This window comes from Macrobrachium nipponense, chromosome 3 (assembly GCF_015104395.2).
Source record: "Macrobrachium nipponense isolate FS-2020 chromosome 3, ASM1510439v2, whole genome shotgun sequence".
Classification (NCBI taxonomy): Eukaryota; Metazoa; Arthropoda; class Malacostraca; order Decapoda; family Palaemonidae; genus Macrobrachium; species Macrobrachium nipponense.
In genome coordinates this window covers 26,411,159-26,435,476 of record NC_087202.1, presented here as the reverse complement: position 1 = coordinate 26,435,476, position 24,318 = coordinate 26,411,159, and the positions used below count along the sequence as shown (strand labels likewise).

The following is a 24,318-nucleotide window of genomic DNA, read 5'->3' as shown; positions in this document are numbered from 1 at the left end:
CTATCCAGTCAAGAAGAACATAAAGGTTCTACTACTCCTTGTGCTGACTTGGCTCAGTACTACCCAGAACCAGACATTCCAGTTTGTGATAGCTCTGTAGCTGATTTTTCTGGTTTTGAAACCCCAGAGGAAGGTATTACCCGGAAGCTAGAATTACTTAAGCAAACATTAAAACCAGAACAACCTAAGCCTAGGTCATCTCGGATAGCTAGAAGGCGCTTGAGTCTTTCTCCTGTTTTGAAGGACGTCAGTGAGGCATGCTCTACCATTCAACAGAAAAGAGCAGAATCTCAAGCTAGAGCTTTACATTTAGAAGAGTGGAAGGAAATCCACCTGCTACGAGGTCTAGGGGCTCAGTTCCCCAATTACCCCATGTTATGCCTGAAAACTTGGAAAGGAAAAGTAACTGAAATCAGTTAATTGTCCCTTTCATAAATTTGAATTGAGAGTGAAGTCCATTGGAAAAAATTATAACAATTTTTGCTCATTACTTGTAAGTCTGATACAGTATTAGGTGCTAGTCTATTATGTACTGTACAGTGTATATAAAAAAAATTATTGTAATTTGTATATGTTCTGTAGGCTAAGATACTTGTACGAATGCCTTGTTCATAATGTATATTTTTTCTGCAAACTCTGGATATATTTGTCTATGAATTCGATTACGTATATCGTATAATTTTGTTATCAGAATTTAATAAAACAGTTTTAAAAAAAAGCCTCTACACCTGACCTTGGGGAATGTGAAGAACAAATAAATACAGTTAGAGTGGAACTGGTGAGTCGGAATGTGAGTCGAAAGTAAGACTCAAAAGTTATCTGAATTTTTATTTTGTTAATTTTCTGTATAAAAAAATAATTGGTTTTGTTGTACCTGATGTGTGTCAGTATTTCATTTGCTGCTAACTGTCAATTGGTTCTTCCCCACAGGTGTAAAAGCTTGCCATTCAGGTGAGCTTCCTATTCAAGAGCTGGAAACCTGAAACTTGGTCACCGAATATTTTGTGTCTAAATTGATATGAAATTAACCTGAAACATTTTATTTTAAATGATTTGGATGAAAGTTCTTGGGAAAGTAATGTTTGTTTAAATATTGTGCACCAGTGTTCCTGTTCGTTAATTATTGAAAATTATTGAGTTATGTTGCATTTGTTTAATAAAGAACTATTTTATACAGACAGATTTCACTTGTATAATACGTATAAGTACAGTAGTACCTCGAGATACGAAAGGCTCTACTTACGAAAAACTCGAGATACGAAAGCCAATGCGAAAAATTTTACTGCTCTACATACGAAAAGTTTTCAAGATACGAAAGGTTGTTGCTGTAAAGTCCCGAGATTCGCCCGGACCACCGAGAACAATTTTAAAACTCCCGCGCCGCCAACTGAGTAAACTCGCCACCATCCTCCCACTCTCCCATTGGTTCCTGATGCTAGTCACCCCATAAGGTCCTGCTCTCCTATTGGTCAGCATCTACCCCTTGTGCTTTAAGTATTCTATTGGTAAAAGGATGCTGTAAATTGAAAAACTTATTCATGCAATACATTTAATAACAAAAAAACATTAGGTAAAGATAGAATAAAGAATAGAAATGAATGGTTATTATACTGTTTGGTAGTTTCAGTAGTTGAAGAGAGATAATGAAAATTTATGGCTTACTGTGTAAAGTGATTGCTTGTCGATCGTTCGATACTCGTAAGTGCTGGATGTAAACAGACGTTTGGAGGCTTTTTTTTTTTTTTTTATTATAGTTAATGGTTACTTAATAATTATTTGAAATGAGTACATACAATACATTTAATAAAAAAATTGTGAATTAGATATCATAAAATATAAAATAAATCAGACTGCCAACAAATACATATTTTTTAGAATTCTTCTTCTGTTTTATTATTACGTTACGTATACGTATGTTTCATTATAGCTGTAAGTAACTCGGTATCTCCATTAGGTGAAGATAGAATAAAGAATAGAAATGAATGGTTATTATACTGTTTGGTAGTTTCATTAGTTGAAGAGAGATACTAATGACAATTTATGGCTTACTGTGGGCTAGGAAAAATGATTGCTTGGCGCTCGTTCGATACTCGTAAGACGGGTAAGAGCTGAATGTAAACAATCGATTGGAAGGTTTGTTTTTTGTTTGTTTGTGTATTATAGTTAATGATTTTAATTAACTTATTATTTGAAATGAGTACATACTGATTATTTATACATTTATTGGCATATTCTAAGCTTTTAGCTTCTTAGGTTTAGATGTCAAAATCATAGACTAGGCTACAGTAGCAACCGCTAACATAGGCTAGGCTTATTGCTAAGGGACATATGCTAAAGTCCTAATATATGCAGTAAAAATGGGGTTGAACATTACATGCAGTTGAATATTACTCAAGTATGTACAGTATTTTGCCTTTTTGGAGTCATATTTCTTCCGTCGGATCGGCGTTGTAACCCTAGAACACGTGTTTTAGGCCTGGAAATATAATTTACTGGGGTGTTTTTGGAGGGCTTGGAACGGATTAGCCATTTTACATGTAAAATGTGTTCCAAAATACGAAAAACTCATAATACGAAGGCCGCCTCGGAACGGATTAATTTCGTATCTCGAGGTACCACTGTACTCTCCTTGATTTAAAATAAGTCCTTTTTTTGCTTTTTTGTTTAGAGAAAATAAATTACTTTTCCACTCTGGTTTTCATAGCACAACACACAATAACAGACTATATTTCATACATTCAACTTCCCTGTCAGATATATACTTAGCTATAGACTCCGTCGTCCCCGATAGAAATTCGAATTTCGCGGCACACGCTACAGGTAGGTAGGTCAGTGATCTACCGGCCTGCCGCTGGGTGGCAGGAATAGGAACTATTACCTTCTAAGGACAGATTTTTCTCTATCGTTGGACTGTAAACATACGTTTACGTTCCTCCTGATTTGATTTTCGTGTTTCATCGCCATCGATCTTCTGGGCTGTCTTTTGCAGGGAAGTACTGGGTTCTTTGTTCGGCATACGCTTTTATTAACTTTTAATGAATTTCGCTTCGAAATTTCGAAGAAAATACTAAGTGAAACTACCGAAATCATCGGTAGACACTCACATAGTTTTGCCATAAAGAGAATTATTAATATTTATTCATTATTATATGTAATAAAGGTTACAACTTTATTAAGGAAATATTAAACTCTAATTTCCTACTTTAGGAAGTCAGAAAAGCATATAACTAGATACGCTTACTTTATAAGCTTTAATAGCGTTTGTGCTAACGAGCAGTTAGAGTATTAGCAGTACTAGTAGTTGTTGCATCCTCATCACCTTTTTACTCCTCAGAAACTACAAATTTATATATGCAAATTGAAGATAAATGGATAGCTCAAATGCAAGCTTTTAAAAGGTAAGAAGTGAATATAGTGTTCCCCCATTGCAATGGAGGGTGCGTTGATCGGCTCTGTCTCGCTCCCAGGTCTAGACCTCTTCCAAGCTCACAAGCCCAGAGGAGAAGGAATGTCGACAACCGCAGGGGGGTTTCAGAGAATCCCCACCGATCAGCGTCCCCGTCGGCAGGTTCTGTAGAACGTCCCAGACTGCCAAGTTCGCCATTGGAAAGGCGTCCTAATGTAAGGTGGGTTCCCTTCCCCTTGTTAGACGGATAAGGAGAAGAAAGTTTCAACGGCGTAGATTCAATGAAGATGCAAGATAATCTCGTCGTAGATATCGGAACCTCAGAGAGAGATCTTTCGAGAACAGTTGCGGTAGAGGCATTGCCCTATCCTGTTTTCGTCCCCGTACAAATAGACGGAGGCTCTATCCCATGGGGTTTGAAAGAGTTATTTCAACAAATTCCTCATCGGTACATTTATATGAAAATATATCTATTCTGAGAAGAACGAATTAGATATTAAAGAATATATGTTGATCGCTCGTTTAATGATTAAACATACATCATATAATTTTTAAGCTTCTAGCTCCTCGGACATGAAGCGCCTGAAACGCCTGAAGCGTCTGAGGCGCCTGGAGCGCCTGAGGCGCCTGAGGCGCCTGGGGCGCCTGGAGCGCCTGAGGCGCCTGAAACGCCTGAAGCGCCTGAGGCGCCTGGAGCGCCTGGGGCGCCTGAGGCGCCTGAGGCGCCTGGAGCGCCTGGGGCGCCTGAAGCGCCTGAGGCGCCTGAAACGCCTGAAGCGCCTGAGGCGCCTGAAGCGCCTGGGGCGCCTGAGGCGCCTGAGGCGCCTGGAGCTGCCTGGGGCGCCTGGCGCGTGGGGCGCCTGGAGCGCCTGGGCGCCTGGAGCGCCTCGGGCGCCGCCTGGGCGCCTGAAATGAGGCGTAAAGCTCTTCAAGTAAAAGGAATGAGGCGCAACGCGCCTGAAAAGCCTGAAGTGGCTAAAGGGAAATATTTAACTCCTAGAGAGCCTAGAGCGCCTGATATAAAACATAGGGCGCCTAGAGAGCCTAGAACGCCTCAAAGGAAAAACAAAGCGCCTAAAGAGCCTGAGGCGCCTGAAACGAGGCGCAAAGCGCCTGAAGCGTCCGAATGGAGACGCAAGGCGCCTGCAAAGCAAAGCCGAAGGACGCAAAGCGTCTAGAGCGCCTGAAAGCAGGCGCAAGGATTTGTTACAACCCAAAATACAATTTGGATGAGTTTTATCGGGATTTGAAGCGGACTTGGAGGCTACTTTGGGATTTTTCTCAAGATCAATTTTCCCCTGACAGGGCCTCTAGGTGTCGCACAGGTGATCGTAGCCCCTGTCGGGAAGGAATTGATCATGAAAAAAGAGAACGACATATAAGGACTTCTCCTGGTAGGGACGAAAGTTGTCGCACAAGCGGCCACCGTCCTTGTCAGGAGGGCCTTAGGGTAAAAGAACAACATCGGCCTTCTCCTGGCAGGACTCAAGATGTCGCACAAGCGACCGTAGCCCTTGTCAGGTTAGAATCGGTACTGCTAAAAGCCCTTCACCTTACGGAAGGAGGCGCTCTCCTCCGGTTGCTCATTCTTCTCCCAACTTGATGGACAGGAAATGGAAGATAGATCGGAATTGGAAGCCAATAAGGGAGCAGGTCTCTCAGTTTATAAGACCTTAGCGACCTTTTTTTATTGAAATTAGTTCATTACTAATAAGACGATATTAAAAAATCTTCCTCCTTCTAAAGTAATGCAACCAACCATTTACAGAAAGAGTGCAATCGTTTCAAATGAACAAGGTTCGTACGAGCTCTCATTCATTGATTAGAGGCTCTTCCAGATAATAGAGGCGTAGAATACGGCCTTATCTCCAGAGAATAAAAATTTGAGGGATACTCTTCGATACCGAGAGTTTTCATTGCGATCTCTTTCGACTAATGCTAATTCGTGTTTATTGACGAAAAGAACGGAGAGGGCAAAATTTCCATTCTCTCTCCGCATCGGAGAGGAAAGAATGTAGAAGGAAGACTTGCTGCATACGACTGCTGAATGACAAGTCATATACGCATACCATAGTTGCCTTTGTGGTTCGCTACGAAATTATCTATATCCTTACAGGATTTTCCTGGTAAGGACTTCGCTTAAAAAGTTTGTTACGACAATGCCTACTCAGCTTCGGTATTTAACAAAGGTTGTTTGGCTTAAATTGGCATTATTGAGAGCTTCCTTAGGCTCGGAATAATTTTATTATATTCCTTCATTAAATGAAGTAACTGGCAACTTCACGATGAATGCAGCCAGGCAGCGAGCGAGACGGCAGGGCTGTCATTGTAAGCGTAAGGCCAATACAGTACCATCCAGGTCTCGGTCATTACCAGTTGGTTGCATCTCTCTCTCCAACGGGATCGAATGGTTAACCGTATATTCCCCCTACAATCATGGACTTAGTCGCGAATGGAGGGATAGTTAAGCTAACATAAATAAAATATTGTCTGCCTTTTGCTAAGAAGTTTTCAATAAAAAAGATATAAACCTTTCAATGCTGTTTACCGTAGGGAACATTATTAAAGGATTCTAACACAGCAGAACAATTATATTATATAATGCTCTCATGCTTACGAAAAGCATGGCTTATTAGAATACATGCTTAGTGAGAAGATGGATGTAGTAGAGAATTCACTTTAAGACTACGGTATGGTCAAGTCTTTCGAGAAACGCACACAACCTTTTTAGAATCAGATATTGCTCAAGAGAAGATGGATGAGTGGAATGGGAAACATTCTCTTCGTGGCAGAAATGGTTTCCTGAATACAAGATACTACGTATATAAGAGTTTTTTCCTACTAAAAACGGAATTAACATGTGTAAGGATGTCGTGTACCATAAAGGCACAGATGTTCTGGTACATAACATAAAGAGTATTAGAAGAAAGCGCCGGTCTGAAGCGCCAACCTGGCACAATGAGCCAAGAGCACCAGCCAAGATATTTTCTCGTTTTAGCGAGTTATTAACATAAGAGTCCAGTAGCCTCTCAGACAGCACGCTCGGTAACGGCAAGATTCGTTCCTGATTTCGTTACCCATTTAATCACTTAGGCCAATTCCACGACTCTCTCATATCGCAAAGAGCATTGAGAATCTCTTTTTTTTCGCTCCTGTTCGCGTTAACAAAGAGAACCTATTTGGAAAAAAGAGGTTCGAAGCAAGATTTTGCATGTCCGTGAGAGAACCTTCTCGATCGACGATAATAACTGTTATGTATGTCTAACATTTATTGGAAAGAGTTGTGAGAAACTGCGGAAAGTCTCTTCATAGATCTCTTAGCAAGGTAGAAGACGAACAGGCTTCCTATAGAATGCTTCCTTTTCCTCGAACCAAGAGAGGTAGCAATATACGCCATCTTTATTTTATAGAAAGGGGAATATACTATAGTCTTTTTTTTTTTCCCCTAAATATAAATATAAATATAAATTCTTTACAGAATTTAAGATAAAGGGCGTCAAAGAAAGAGAGGATAATACTTTATGCCTCATTTTGGCTTCAGAGAGGTTGGATTCACAGAGGTCACGTCTTCTCACAGCATGTTTTTGGAATCTTTCCAAGAGTCTGGATATTCTATCAGCATCTATTATTAAATGGACCTTAACAACCTCTCCACTCTGAGTCTGTCTGCATGCAGACTGACCAGAAAGTGGACATAAATGAGAGGATTTTTTCAAGGTAGATGGACAATAGTCATGGCCTAGACATAGAATTGCTGCAGATCGTGCTAGAGGGAATGAGGAAACTGTCCTCTTCCGATACCTCTGTGAACCATATAGCGGTTTTTCTTCCCTTTCAGAGGGAAGAATCACCTTTGTATATATCTGCTATCAAAGAACGCAGTAAAAGGCTTATACTCTGTCTCTACAAAGGGAATTGGAGATAGCAGAGGATTAAGATCTTCAGGATCTTATTCGATATATACCTTAATATGACAAGATAGGATATCATGTACTTCTAATGGGATCTTTTTTGTGGCCACAGATTCCATGTTCCGACAAGATGGAACTGCTCCTCATCAAACTTCTTTGAGAAATTTTTATGAGGGAATTCTTTGTTTCTCTGGGTCCTAAACGACCAAGAAGACAAGTGAATTTTTTGAGCATTGGAATCTCGCATCAGATTCTATGGAGACTAGACAATGGGGTTCTTGCCAGCATAGTATGTCTAGCAAAAGAACTGAAACCCCCTATTCCTGATTCAATGTTTTCAGATAGAGGTTTCGTTGTCCAGGCAGAGTACTTACGTTTTCATCTACAGTAGAATGGTTCAAACGTTTGCCTACAGAGTCTTTGGTATGCGATGACGGCTCGAAATGCTTCCCAGAAGGTGTTCAGAGGGATACAATAAAGAGCTAGAAATCAGGAGTACTCCCAATTTCAGCTCGGAGTCTCCTTCGACTTCCAGGCTTCTTCCTTCCTTCGGGCAAGGATAGGGAAGATTCTGCAACGAGATACCCCTTCAACATGTAAGAAGAGATCTCGTGAGCACGGAAGTATTCAAGAAGGACCCTCCTCGGAGGAAGACTTATCTCTCGTACGGTTAGATATGCTATCGTCTACTGGATGTAGCTGATTACAATCACCTCCCCTTACCGGAGAGACCAAAAGCTCAAAGTGAAAGAATTTCTTCCACCCTTCTCCAGTCTCCTGATAAACGATTGTGGATGTTAAGGACTTTCGGACAATGTAGCGCCAATCAGGCGCCAAAATACCAGAACAGGCGTAAAGACGCCAGAGGAAGACAGTCCAAATAAAACACTGTCATTGTCTGATGAGGAAAAGGAGCGTGCCTCCAGCTGGCGCAGATGCGCTAGAGGCAGATAAATCGGAAAAAGTGTCCGATGTGGGCATCGCCAGTTTCCTCGAGACTCTTTAACAAGCTCGAAGCTCCAGCAAGTGGGGAGAAGTCAGCCAGGCGCCAGGCGCCAGGCGCCAGGCTCCAGGCAGGCGCAAGGCGCTAGCCAGGCGCCAGGCAAGCAACATGCGCCAGCCAAGCGCGAGGCGTCAGACAGGCGCGAGGCGCCAGCCAGGCGCGAGGAGCCAGCCAGGCACAAGCAGGCTCTAGGCTTCATCCAGAAGAGATCAATTTCAAAGTGTGATCTCTAAAGCACTTCTTAAGTAACTTGATGATTCCTTCAAACAGCTGAGAATTAAAAGCACTTGAAGTGCGAGCTTTTAACAATTCTTGTTCTTTCCATAACAATATGTCGTGAGAGACATATTAGCTGTAATTTACGGAGATGCAACTCTGTGTTGTCTTCTCTTTGCACGAAGGAGGTCAAGTTGACCTATGAGAGATCCTTCTCTCTTGGTTACGTGTCTACGGATACGTTGCTGGGATAGGGAGCCGACACTGATCCTTAACTAGTGGTTAAAAAAACTTTTAATTGAACATAAGTTATACTATTTTCTTTGGGTTATTTGAAATGAGTTTGGGGATAGCTCTTTTCAAATTAAGCACAAACCCTCGTGTTAGGATCAGGTGATCGGGATCGGTGTTGTGCTCCTTAATTATGCCAGTAGGCATAGGTGTTTTGTCATGTAAGTGGACAGGACCCCTTTTGACAAATAAACATTAGATTCTGTCAAGTAAGTGGATAAGACCCATTGACAGATCTACAAGAACTCTTAGCCATAGTGGTCACATCCTCGCTGAGGCTCTTGAGACGAAGCAGACTCCTAGCAATGCTAGGAGGTCAACCCTTCGTCTAAACACATAGGAACCAAGGTTTATTTATTTATTACCTACAACGTATGTTGTTTACCTGTCTAATCAGTAACTAGCTGTCTCTTACCCACCGCCAAAGGTGCCAATCAGCTAAGTATATATCTTTGAACAGGGAAGTTGAATGTATTGACCAAATGATATTGTTATTGTACAATAAAGTTTCATACATACTTACCTGGCAGATATATACGATTGAATGGCCCACCCAGCCTCCCCTCAGGAGACAGGTGGAAGAGAAAAATCTGTCCTTAGAAGGTAATAGTTCCTATTCCTGCCACCCAGCGGCAGGCCGGTAGATCACCTGACCTACCTACCTGTAGCGTGTGCCGCGAAATTCGAATTTCTATCGGGGACGACGGAGTCTATAGCTAAGTATATATCTGCCAGGTAAGTATGTATGAAACTTTATTGTACAATAACAATATCATTTTTACAAAACTACCATTTAGGATCATACCGAAAATTCTAGCGGACTCTTGGGCCAGTCTAATCCTGAAATCTAACCCAAAATATTGGGGCTCTTCAAGCTGGTGCCCAGGAAACCTGTAGGAACTAGGCAACAGTACTATATGGCATCTTGTTACTTCACCGCGATGAATCAACCACAACACCAGGAACAGACGACTCCTTAACATGGCCGCAAACAGGCACGGGCATGGCAGGCATACAAACGTGAGCAGGAGGGGAACCTTGAACACTTGAAAACGAATGAGAATCCCTGGGAGTCGAACTCCTGGAAGTATCAGGAAGAGGGGCAGGCCATGACTCCTGTTGCATCCACTCCGCGCTCACAACCTTCGACCTCTTGACAAACACCTTGAGATCCTTACAGCGACAAATAGGCCCTGGAGATGGAGAAGTGGGAGCACATGCAACTTGTGTACGAACGGGGGAGGTTGCAACACACTCGCGAATCAGTGCAGAGGACGAAGCAGCCACTGCAGAGCGCACAGGGGAAGATAACACTTATATTTTCTGAAACTCCAACACTCTCAGGAACACTGGCATGTTGCTCCTCACTCACAGGCAAAGAAAGAGTAAAGTCCTTAGGCTTCCAACGGCGGAGATGGGGAGAAGGAGAGGAAGACAGCACTGGCTCCTTACGCAATCTCTTTGCAGGAGGCAGGGGCGATGCAACACATTTGCTTCCAGCCCTCCCAGCCGACATGGCAGCCAACTTATCTTCCAAAACAGAGTCCAATCTCTTAAAAACCGCCTGGCACAAAGCCTCAGACGGCTCAGCAAGAGAAAGCTCCAATGACATGGAAGGGAGATGCAGTGAATCGGACGGCAGAGATGACGTCACGGCAGCAAACGATGACGACACAGATGAGCGAGGCAGCGCAGAGGAGATAACTGGGAGTGACATCATCGATGGAAGTGACATCATAAGTGGCGATGACGTCACGGCTTCCCCTCGATCCGAACGGGGAGGGGATCCGAACGGGAAGCAGACGGCACTGGCGAAGGGATACGAAATGACTGATCCTGTGACGTCACTAGCGTGGCTGACGCCACGGCTTCCCTCTGACTTGAAGATGCGGCAACTGTCACTAGAGGAGCAATACAAAATGGCTGACCTCGGCTATCAACGACAACGAGGCCAGGAGGAGGGGGGAGGACCTGGACAGCATGACGAGGGGGGTAGCGAGCATCCATGAAGTGCGTCAACAAACCCTCCGAGGACAAAGAACCCCATAGGCCCATCGACTTCCAAAGTGCCACCATCTTGGACACCTCTGACTCTGCAATAAAAGACAATGATGAAAAAGCCTACTCCCTCTCGGGAATCAAATTAACTCCCGAACAAGAAGGGGCAACATTACAAAAATCAGCCTGAGGGTCTCCTGATACTTCCAATGACGAATCGATAGAAGAAAAGGAAGGGGACAAAGGCACAGCACTACTATGGGGTGTGACCACAGCAAGAGATGAAGCATCGGGAAGAGAAGAAAAACCCTCCCACGAAGGAAGAGTAGAACCCTACGATGCTCCCTCTTGCTATAAAACAACTTCCACTGCTCTTTAGGCCATGCACGGCATTCCGTGCAAGGATTCGTTATTGTACAAACATTAGAGCGACACCTATTACATGTGATGTGGGGATCAGTTGCAGCCGAAGCCAAAAAACGAGAACACGGAAAACCTGAAGTTCCGGGGCTAATACGTTGAGGAGCAGAAGAAGTCATAATGACAGCACACAAACACACACACACTATACACAATAGAAATGGGCAATGAACTGGGTAAAGGCCGAGAGAGGTCAAACACAACTCTTGCCTGGGTGGTTAAGAAAAGACTGACGCAGTGGCATAGGTGCGTGGTCCTTGACCACTCTTCACCCGGAATACGCAAGCGTTGCCAGATCTCACAAGATTCCTTGCTTTCATCTGCGATTTAACCGGATTCAGCTAGGCGCTAGAAATTATCCTATTGTTAAGACCTCAGGTTTGTTTGTGTATGAACAACTTATCTTCTAAAACAGCGTCCAATCTCTTAAGAACCACCTGGCATAAAGTCTCACATGGATCAGCAAGAAAAGAGGCTAACAACATGGAAGGGAGATGCAGCGAACTGGATGGCAGAGATAACGTTACGGCAGAACGATGACGACACAGATAAGTGAGGCAGTGCAGCGGAGACAACTGGGAGTGACGTCATCGATGGAAGTGACATCATAAGCAGCGATGACGTTACAGCTTCCCCTCAATTTGAATGGGAAGCAGACACCACTGGCGGAGGGATACAAAATGACTGACCCCATGACATCACTAGCGGGACTGACGCCACGGCTTCCCTCTGACTCGAAGAAGCGGCAATCGTCACTGGCAGAGCAATACAATAGTATAGCTGGCCTTGGCTATCCACGAAGACGAGGCCAGGAGGAGGGGGGAGGGCTTGGACAGCATGAGGAGGGGGGTAGCGAGCATCCAAGAAGTGCGTCAGCAAACCCTCTAAGGAGGGTGGACCCTGTAGCCCAAGCGTCCCCAAAAGCGCCGCCATTTTGGACGCCTCCGACTCCGATATAAAAGACATTGATGACAAAGCCTCCTTCCTCTCGAGAATCAAATTAACTCCCGAGGAAGAGGGGGCGACATTACATAAATCAACCTGAGGGCCTCCCGATACTTCCAACGAAGAATCGATGGAAGAAAAGGAAGGGGACAAAGGCAAAACACTAGCATGGGGTGTGACCGCAGCAGGAGACGAAGCATCAGGAAGAGAAGAAAAATGCTCCCACGAAGGAAGAGTAGACCCTTACAATGCTCCCTCTTACTATAAAATATCTTCCACTGCTCTCTAGGCCACGCACGGCATTCCGTCCAGGGATTTGTTATTGTACAAATGCTAGAATGGCACCTACTACAAGTGACGTGGGGACCCGCCACAGCCGAAGCCAAAAAACGAGAACACAGAAAACCTGGAGTTCCAGGGCACACACGTTGACGAGGCCGAGAAGGAGCAGAAGAAGCCAAAATAACAACACACACACACACTTAAACACAAGTGAAAATGAGCAATGAACCGGGTAAAGGCCGAGAGAGATCAACCACAGCTCTCGTCCAGGTGGTTTTAAGAAAGATTGACGCTGTAGCATAGGTGCGTGGTCCTTGACCACTCTTCACCCGATATACGCAAGCGTTGCCAGATCTCACAAGATTCCTTGCTTCCATATGCGATTTAACCGGATCCAGCTAGGCACTAAAATGATCCTATTATTAAGACTGAAGGTTTGTTCATGTATGAACAATTACTAAAATGAGGCAACACACATCTCTAAATATTATCAATGCGATTATCATATATTTCAAATATCATTATGTACCATACTAATCATTTTCATCTAAAACAAAATTTAAAAAAGCACTTACTTGAATTTCTTTTGTAGGTCTTCCTTTTCAGATGACACTTTAAAGTAGACCCTTACGATGCTCCCTCTTACTATAAAATATCTTCCACTGCTCTCTAGGCCACGCACGGCATTCCGTCCAGGGATTTGTTATTGTACAAATGCTAGAATGGCACCTACTACAAGTGACGTGGGGACCCGCCACAGCCGAAGCCAAAAAACGAGAACACAGAAAATCTGGAGTTCCAGGGCACACACGTTGACGAGGCCGAGAAGGAGCAGAAGAAGCCAAAATAACAACACACACACACACTTAAACACAAGTGAAAATGAGCAATGAACCGGGTAAAGGCCGAGAGAGATCAACCACAGCTCTCGTCCAGGTGGTTTTAAGAAAGATTGACGCTGTAGCATAGGTGCATGGTCCTTGACCACTCTTCACCCGATATACGCACGCGTTGCCAGATCTCACAAGATTCCTTGCTTCCATATGCGATTTAACCGGATCCAGCTAGGCACTAAAATGATCCTATTATTAAGACTGAAGGTTTGTTCATGTATGAACAATTACTAAAATGAGGCAACACACATCTCTAAATATTATCAATGCGATTATCATATATTTCAAATATCATTATGTACCATACTAATCATTTTCATCTAAAACAAAATTTAAAAAAGCACTTACTTGAATTTCTTTTGTAGGTCTTCCTTTTCAGATGACACTTTCAAGAGCTGTTCCTTGGTACTATGAACCTGGTCACTTAGGTTTCTAGATACACCCATTACTTCTTCAAGTCTTGCTGCTAGGCAGTCATTCTCATTTACTAGTGTTGATATTCGTTCTCGTAAAACTTGCTTTTCAGCCTCTGCACAAAGCAAAAATAACACAGATTTTTACACAGTTAACAGGAAAAGACCTATGTAGACTGAACAGTAGAAACATGCTTGATAAAAAAGGTGATATTTCAGATATTTTTGTGGAATTTCTTATTTCATTGAAACCTTCCATTATTACGCACACATTTTAAATGAAAATAAGAAGTATGGTAATGGCATTTAAAATATATAATTGCATTCCTGTTTTCTTCATCAAAATATTTAGTGACCAAATATCTCCATTTGCCATTTACAGTATAAAAAATTGTCTGCAAAAAAATAAGCTGTGTTTAAATTTCAAAATAAAAAAGCTAAAACAAATATCTCCCAAACATTCATCCAGTGAATGACTAGTCTGTCCTCATTTAGACACCATATTAAGGTAACTGAATTGAGAATGTCATGGTATAGATGAATGGTAAGTCCCTTTAACTGGTCCAGATACACATATACATAATACATGATGGAATCGCTTTTCCAAACAACAAAGAATAAATGGAAAAAAAAATGGATTTGTCACAAAGGGTCAAAATCAGATATATCACAGATACAAAAATAATAAACATGAATAGCTTGGAATATTTATACACTTTTTTTATCAAGCATTTTTATACTGTATAAACCACATAAATAAATCACATTTATATATAAAATTACCTGACTGTTCAAGAAGCCTGGCCCAGTTTTGTTTTTCCTTTTTATATAGCAACAAGTCCTGTCTCCTGGGAGTACTTCCTCCATTCCCACTTGAATCAGCACCTTTATTAGAACAAATGTCAACACTTGAAGTATGCCTCCTTAATGGCACCTCTTCCAATGACTGAGCCCCATCAAAGGAGTGGGAACCATTTCCTGATGAAGAGTCTGTTGCCTGTCTGTCACCATTGACTCTAGAAGACTGCTGAAAACCTCTGACTTTTGCAGATTCATTATCTTTGTCCTCACCAGTTAAAGATAAATCATTTGTTTTTTCTTCTGCCTCAACCTTATTCCCTGTACTTTTCCTAGTAAAATGAAGTTTCTTTTCAAGTAAGCAATTTTTAATGTTCAGAGATTCAATTTGATTTTGTTTATTTTCTAAATCTGACACCAGCTCTTGTTTCTCCTTTGATAATTTATCTATTTCCTCTTCAAACTCTTTTCTCTCTGAGGATCTTGCATTCTCCAATTTTTGTTTGATTTCTTCTATAATCTGTCTGTGTTCTGAAAACATGTGAGTCAAAGTTGTTTCAAAAGACATTTCAGATATTTTTGTGGAATTTCTTATTTCATTCAAACCTTCCATTAGTATCCCACTCTGCTGCATCAGTAAAGACAGCTGCTCAGTTAGTTTACTGTCTTCATTCCTAAAACCAATGCCATTCCCAGATACATTCATATTAACATCACTCTCTGACACTTCTAATGACTTTGGATGATCAATTGATTTAATGCTTTGTTGAGAACTGTATGTAACATGTCTCCCTTCTCCACCATGAACAGCAGTGTTTTTGCTAAACTCAAACTCTGGTGTTATACTTTTCCCAGGGTCTGCAATACCCAGGGTTTGGACATTCTCATTACTTGCTTCATTCTTGTCAGGATTCAACATAACACCATTTGTTTCTTCTACAAGAGTATGGTCACTGGAACCACCACCATGGTTATCAATGGCAGTACCAAGAGTATTAATTCTATCTGAAAATTTATTAGCGATGGTCTCGGTTCCATGTGTCGGTAAAACATCAAATTCTGCTTTACTCTTAACCTTCTCTACATGATTAACTATTTGGGTCAGCTCCTCAATTTTGATTTCATGTGGCATTCTGGTATCCTCCATTTCACCTTCTACCACCACCACTTTTGGTTTATCCTCAACACGGGTTGACTTGATAAGGATACTGTTAGTATAATCTGGTGCAATAACCACTTCACCGATGGCAGAATCATTGTCAGTGTCTCTCTCTACTGGAACATTTTCAACAAAACTACCAGAATTCAAGGAAAACTTTTCCTTTGCCTTAAACATCTGAAAATCTGTTTCATTTTTCAGGAATTTGCTTGTTAGAGACTGATTCTGTCCGGAAAGAATGCGGATTCGAGCTTCAAGTCTTGAACACTCCATGTCCCTTGAGGTGATTTCATCATTAAGCTTAAACTCTAGTCTATTTTTCTCTTCTGCTAATTTTTTCACTTTCCCTTTTAGAATTTCAACTTCCTTATTAGACTTGTCCGAACTAGAGATATCTGACATATCATCTATTCTTAAATCACTTTGAAGATTGCACATTTGTTCCCCTTTATCTAAATTGTTTTTTTTCACATCTATCTTTGGAGGACTTTTAATTAAAAGATCATTATTCTGTTTTGTTAAATAATCAACTTTATCCTCAAGGGTTTTAATCTTATCCAACAATTCTTGCTGCTCTTCCATTTCAATAAATAGTGCATTATTAGTATTACTACAGGGCTGTGCAGTGATAGAATCACTTTCTTGCAACAAAGATTCAATTTCATCAAAATTTCCTTGACTACATACAGTTCCTCTTGAACTGTGCTTATAAACAGAATCTTGTTCATCTTCTAATTTATTTGCCTTCTTACTCTTATCCTCTAAAAGAAATGTCACTGACTTATTTTCTTGTTTGGAGGTGAGAGCATCTTCATTTTCTGCTGCTTTTGATTCTTCTTTATCAGTACTTCCACCACTCATTGCCATCTTTAGGGAATGATTTTCTTCATTTAGAGACTGAATCTGAGCTTCTAGCTCTAATTTTTGTTGGTCCACTTTTGCAATGGATTCACATGTTATTCCCTGGAGAAAGGTGTGCAAACGCTGATTTTCCCGTATGAGTTCTTGAATGGTGGCATTAATGGAATTAATCTCACTACTCAACCCACTATCACCAAGTCCTGGTAAGTCTGCCTCATCTTTGCGAAGCTCTGTAATTTTCTCCTCATGCTCAAAACTACCCATGACAAGGCTTGGAAATTCATCTTTGTCTTCACTTATCATGCTTAAGTATGTGTCACGGAAGGATGTTCCTGCACCACTTGACTGGAGAGATGGGTCATCCTGACTCTTGCTATGACCTTTGTATTTTTTCATGTGATATTTTTTCCTCTTTTCACTAACCTCATCTATACTCTGGCTCTTTGGAACATGATTAGATTTTATGCTCTTGGCTGCTGACTGTTCACACTCCGCTTCCTTCTGTGATGCTCGGTGAGCTATAAGTGACTGTAACCTAGAATCTAAGGCTTGTTTCCTAATAACAATATCATCAATATCTTTCCTTAATGACCGAGTTTCTTTTGTCAAGGGATGAGTGAAGGGCTCCTGATGATGCTGATGTGGTCGTTCTGATGATGCAGAACACTGTGGTGTAGAATGAAAAAATATATTCCTTGTCCCTTCTTCTGCTCTAAGAGTATTCAGATTAGATTTCAAGGAATCTTGACTCATCTGGGGACTTAGCAAAGCATCTGACACAATGCTATTCACTTCAAAGTACCTGAGACCTCTTTCAATTGGCAAAATTTCTGGACGGCTAGAAAATCTATCAAGTGAAAGATGCTCAGTAACAGGGAGAGATTCAACAGGCTGGCAAAAGCTCTGTTGTGACTTAGTGAGGGAGGACAAGCTGTGCTGAGAAAGCTGCTGCTGGCTGTCTGACAATTGAATATTGTACTTCTCATGGGAAGACTGTTGTTGGGGAGACTGCTTTTGCCCTGTGGGTTCATTATTTGATGGAACGGATAAGAGTTGGTGAAACTGTTGTGAAGCTGAAGCATACGATGTTGCTACTTCAGAAGCTTGTGTGGCTGAAGCCTGTTGAATAGAAAATAAAAGTAACTTGTTTAATCATATTACAATGTCAGTCTCAACTTTTACAGTTTGTAGTTGCCTGTATGAAGTATTCTTTGATTAGAATCTAATGTATATTTGTATTACTTTTACACCTTATGGATAAGTTGCCTTTATGCAGAACTATTCCTCAATAGGAATTCAGTATATTAATTTTACAGCTTGTGAACAAGTTGCCTTTATGCAGTATTCTTTAGTAAGAATTTAATGTATTACTTTTACACTTTGAGATTAAGTTGACTTTATGCAGTATTCTTCAATAAGAATTTAATTAAATACTTTTACACCTTGTGAATAAGTTGCCTATATGCAGCAGTTTTCAGTGAGCAGTTAATGAGATGATTAAAATAACTACATATAATGTATATATGAAAAACTAATAAAAAAAAGGAGCGTCCTTATAAGAAAAAGTTTTTCTCTTCTAGCCATCACTGAAGACTCTTTCAATTAATTTTCAAGATTAGCCTATCACAATATTTGCAAAGTGGTTAAAGTACATGGAATTAGTGGTTAATGACAGTCAACAAGTACTATGCCTAGCAGTCATGTGACTATTACATTCTTCTTCTGGATAAACGAATGTAAGTGGGAGAAGAGACATAAGCATATTACCTTCTGCCAGTATAACTCCTAGTTTGAAGTGCATTACCATTTCCATTTAGTACTAGTATACAGTACAGTATAATGAATGAAATAAATAATTGTTCACTAATGATAATTAACTTTCTTATTGTTTATTGAATAGTACTACATCTGTCTATTTGCAGTTAGATTTTAACTAAAGCTTATTTTTGCAAGTTTAATTTTTTTATACAGTGTGTGTGTGTGTTTCAACACATACTTACCTACAGCTAGGCTACTGCTATGTACAAGCCAACACTGACTTGTAACAGGTATTTACAATCCTTAATAATTTATATGTGCCAAGTGAAATACTGGCTGAAATCCTGACAGATGGTCAACTATCTTGAAAAAGAATTTCAGACTGCCTGTCAGCATTTCCCTCCATTTTATAATCCTATACATATAACCCAGCATGCTATCTACAAAGCTAAGGCCATATTTGCTACAAAAGTGACACAGATAAGAAATAAAACATTTTAACAACGAAACCTTTCATGCTGAAAATACTGTATGTATCAGGGTTACTGACCACATCAAATCCAATAACCTGCTCCTTTTTCACTAATCAAAAGCCACAAGGATGTCACTTATTAATGTGTTAACAAAAACAAATTAGTGTTTTACAATGTTCTATAAAGAGAGTTACATGACAAAAGTAAACAAAATAAGAAGCCATATGCATGAAAATGACCAAGCTCACAAATAGATTCAATGTCAGTTAGGGTACAAAGAAAACCACCACAAACAACAGACCTGTCAAATAAGAGCTATCATACAAAATTTAAGTTGCAATACTTCACACAACCACATATGGCAAGAGATACCTTATAATCATAACCTAAAAATATATAAAACCTGTGTACATCAGTCACAAAAACGTGAGTAATACACTTTTTGTTTGTCCTAAAAAGTGAGTGCATTTTTAACAATAGTACATACTATACTTTACTACACAACTGTATCAACTAACTACCTTAAACATTGTTTTAGAAAGACCAATCATATCAAGCCCTCATCCATAATTACTGGGCTTAGCTTTTATAACAAACCTTAAGTTTTTCACAGAAATCCACTTATCATATTGAGCAAACTGACTATGAATGAAGGCAAAATGTGATTGAAAGATGCTTGATGAAGCAATAAAATTTTACACACACACTATACTGTACCTTTAAAAAATTTGTATGCACAGTATATAAAGGCTTTTTAACAACTAATCAGTTTCTAAGAAAGGTAATCAAGAGAAAAAAGTTAACAACTGCAACTTTACATACACCACAAAAAAGTCAATATCCTCAACATTAAGCATTATCAATAGAGTATTCCTTGATAAGAAAAGAATGCTTCCATATACTAGTTAGTTTATTGGAAAACATTCCAATATGAATATTTTGAAGAAATTAGAGAAAAGACAGATAAGGAGGGAAAGGGAAAGGGTTTGAACTCGATAGAAAGTGCAAGTCATCTACTTCCTTTGCCAAAACCGTAACCATTCACTTGCCCTTTCTGGAATGGAAACCTATTGTCATAATGGTATTCATTATTAATTGTAACAGCATTGCAAGGACCACCAAGATATGTTTCCATATAATACTCTATATATCAGTTCCACTTATGATAATATTAGAACTAATGAGAACAGATGAAAGTTCCTTGTATAATTGCATATATCTATTATTGCAAATTTATGTTCCTTTACTTATAACACCAAAATTGAGTACAGTACATATACATTTTTTTACTCTACTAATAATAAAAATTTGTGATTGAACAAATTAATGAGCAACACTGTAAAGTAAAAATTCGTAGAAATGAAGCAGATTACTCAATTATACATTACTTCTAATCACAAAGCAGAAAACTTCTTTCTCTTAAAAAATATACTACATAATAAGTCTGCAACACAAAAAAATGATTTGAGTTTTATGCACAATCTATTTGCATCACAGAATTATTCACTACGCCCATTACTGTTCTACAGTGACAATGGAGGAAAAAGGGGCTATTGTTCAAGTCTCTTACAAAAGTTGTGCCTCCTTGTTTTCTCATATAAAAGGAGTAGAGGCCTGGTGTTTTCTGCACATTCCTCTTACAGTCCATAGGGTTAGTATCACATCAGGTTCAGAATGATACTAAAGGTATGTAAAACTTTTTAATATTAATTGGCCAAATTCTTAGTTTATGCAAGTTCATTACTGCATTAAAAGGTGCAAACATTACACTAATCTTGAAGCCTGGGTTCCTTATGTACCTAATGACTGGCATCTCAAATGTGAAAGATGGAAGGGTAAAGATGAAAATTAAGGAATGCATATTTGTGAATATACTTCTGGTTTAAGATATAATTATTTTAAGTTCTATCAGATCATAAAAACAAACAAACATGATTTTTTACATTTCTGTTATATTTCCCTGTTTAAGAGGCAGTACATATTTGTAAACAGTGCCATGCAACACTACCTCAGGTTTTCTAACAGGCAATATAGTTGTTCATGTATGTTTATATCCACTGTTTTTTTATTGATCTTTATTAATTTTGTTCTCTGTTTTCTTCTTTTCTACTTATTCTGTGGAAGTTTCCTTGGCAATGCTTGGTCCACACAATTGTTTTGGCTAATGTTAAATCTGCAAATGTGTTTTCCCGACTCTATAATAGGTATTTTCCTCTTTAAAATTGTTCCACTTTCATAGTTCTGTGAATGTTATTTTAATCAACTACTTGACTCCACTTCTAAACACAATACTATTCTGGATACATTTCTTCTGTCTTTACCCTCTGAAAGAGCCCCATTTTTATAATATGAAATTAATTTCACATAAAGAAATCTAATCATTTTCACTCATAATTATTATGTAAGGTCTGCACTTAATGTTCATCTTACAGCCTGTTGGACTTAATAATTACGTATATAACTCCATACAATACTAAACTGTATATTCCTAGCTTATTTCTTATGAGATTCATTTCATATAAAGAAATCTAATCAATTTCACTCATGATTATTAGTATGTTCTGCACTTAACATAATTTTTTCATCTTTCCACTCTAGGTTGTCGCACTCTATACGGTACTTCTAGTTAAAGATGCTGTTCCTGCACAGCATAATTCTGAGGTGCTGACTGAGACAGGGGACTCAAAAAACGATCCAGCTCTCCAAAACAAGAATACCATAAGCACACCATCACCTCATGATCAGGGAGAAATTCAGTTTCAATTTGCAGATGAAGACAACCAAAGAGAGGAGTTAATTTTTTCCCATGGAGCATTGTCAGAATCTCCACCTGAAGATGTGAAGACTCTTGGCAAAAATAACAAATTACAAGGGAAAAATGGTCGGAGCTTCCCTCAAGAGGACAAAATGATATATAAAGGACAAAACATCCCAATTCATCTTGAACCATCAGAAGCTAAACAACTTCACATCCTCAGATTCCCATACACACAAAGTACAATAACAAAGGCAAGTTCAGACATTTCTGCATACCTCTCCAAGGACACCAAATTTCAATCAGATGAAAACTCATCACAAGAAAACAAGATCTCTGATATCAAAGACATGTCACCATCTAACAGCATCCGAGAAGAAAGAGGAATTTATGGGGAAGGGTATGGTGATCTCTATGATAAATATGGAAATTATGATGACTACGGAAGTTACACTGGCCTTGGGAACTACGGAGGGTATGACCACTATGGTAGCAAAGGGAACAGTGGCTATGGTTATGGTGCAGAACATGGCAATAAACATGGATATTCAAAGGGTTACAGCAAGGGTTATGAACACAAATACAGCCATGAATATGGGCATGACCATGGGCAAAAATTCAACACTGCCCACGGACATGGACAAAATCATTATGGTCATGGAAATCATGAGCATAAACTCTATGGACAACATGGACATGACCAAAGGGATTTTGGTTATAGAGGTTTCAGAATTGGTCATGGGGGCCTTGGTTTCGGATCATACGGACTTACAGGATTAGGTGGTAGATTGCATGGAAGACTTGCACTACTTAGAGGAGGACTGAGAAGTTTTGGCAATGGGATGATTGGATACAGTCCCATTGGGTACCTAAGAGGACCTCTAGAAATTCACTATGGAGGAAATGGATATGGAGGCTATGGACATTCTGGCTACTACCCCTGGTATAATCTCTACTGATAAATTTATTATGTAAACATAAAAGTCTACACTTTCTTTCTCACAAACATGTTAGTTTAATGCTACTGTACAAGCAGTATACCATATACATAAAGGGTATCTAAAAATAATGGCATAATGATGTGACTCAAAGATTATAACAAAACCACAGATAGTATGTTTTAAATTACAATTAGTGAATTGTAATTTAAAACAATACTATCTGTGGTTTTATTATAAATTCAATGAATTTTCTAACCTAATGCTGTGTTTGTTATATCACAAGACAAATGTTACAAATTAGCCAATAAATCCTACAGATTAATTCTGACTTTTTTTAATACTCACCTTGAAAATGTTTATGGCTGCAAAGTAATGATTTGAATGTACTGAAAATTTTTGGCATCAACTCTTCATTTGGAGGGGTAAAAAACAAAGCAAGTATTTAATTCAACCTCAAGTTACCAACCAAAAGGAACTCACCAAGAGTGGGTGTTGTTCATAGGAAGACAGAGTGGAAGTTAAGTTGTGCAGGAGACCAAGAATTTCTTCAAGCTTAGCTTCATCAGTCTTTGGTTCCCCTTCTCCCAGCTTCTGTGCAAATTATACACCTATTATTAGTAAAGCAAATGTCACTCAAAGCCCATATCTACTGTTTGTGAGTTAATCTGTACAATATACAACCTCATTAGGTAGGACAAAGCTTGGAAAACTACTGTACTACATAACACACTTTGGTGAATGGAAAACTTCAGATTTTCTCTACAGTGATGAATTTATAGGGATCAAGTGCTTCCTCTACAAGAAGAGATAAAAAGCAATAATAAGTAACCACAACCAAATGAAATGTTCAACCTTCTTATCATAATAAGTGAAAATCATTTTTCTACGAACTGTACAGTACAATAAAACTGTACACACACCAAATTATCAAACTTCCGTACATGCATTAAGACAAAAGTGAACCTGCAAAACTAAGATAACAAAGGATTAAATCATTTACCTAAATATAAGGTAACTAAATAAAAGCACATTTTACAAAAAGCAAATTCCTAGAAAATCAAAATCTTAAAATACATCTAACTGAAGTTATTAATATGTACAATGATTAAAATGAAATGTTATGATAAACATAAAAAAGTATATATATATATATATAGATATACGTATATATATGTATATATATATATATATATATATATATATATATATATATATATATATATATATATATATATATATATATATATTAGTATATAAATATATACATTGGGTCCTCTGTATTTGCGTTCTCCGGATTCGTGGATTCATGCATTTATGGATTTCTCTCTGGAACATATACCCCTATTATTCGCAGGAAATTCACCTACTCATTGTATTTTTCTATCAGAAATATCCACAAATTCCTGGTTTGTCTCACTATCATCATAAAATGACAAATTTTCTAGGACAATTTGTATTTTTCATAGCTACAAACCTGAACTATTAAAAAAACGTTCCCACAGAATTTTTTCGGAAAGTAAGATTAATTGGCCAAGACAAAAACAGCATTGAACTATTAGAGAAATTTAAAGTAATTAATCCTAAATTACCCTACTTTTATGGCCATCCCAAAACTCACAAAGACAATCTTCCATTCAGACCCATCGTTTCTTGTGCAAGAGCTTTCAATAACAAAATTTCTAAATGGTTAGCTGGCCTCCTTTCCCCTTTTTTAGGCACTTTTTTCCCAGTCTCATTAAACATTTGGAAGATTTTTGTCACAAATTCAGAGAAGCACATATACCACTTCACAACA

At 39.2% G+C, this 24,318-nt stretch overlaps 1 protein-coding gene across 1 annotated transcript in view; it reads right to left on the bottom strand.

Annotated features, from left to right (window-relative positions):
- The window catches only part of LOC135221665 (golgin subfamily B member 1-like), a gene marked incomplete in the record, with an annotated part of 242,075 nt that overhangs the window by 163,306 nt on the left and 54,451 nt on the right, over nucleotides 1–24,318 (bottom strand). The window contains 3 exon segments of the mRNA XM_064259372.1: nucleotides 13,714–13,894; nucleotides 14,562–17,715; nucleotides 23,004–23,114. Coding sequence (XP_064115442.1) covers nucleotides 13,714–13,894; nucleotides 14,562–17,715; nucleotides 23,004–23,114 — 3,446 coding nt within the window.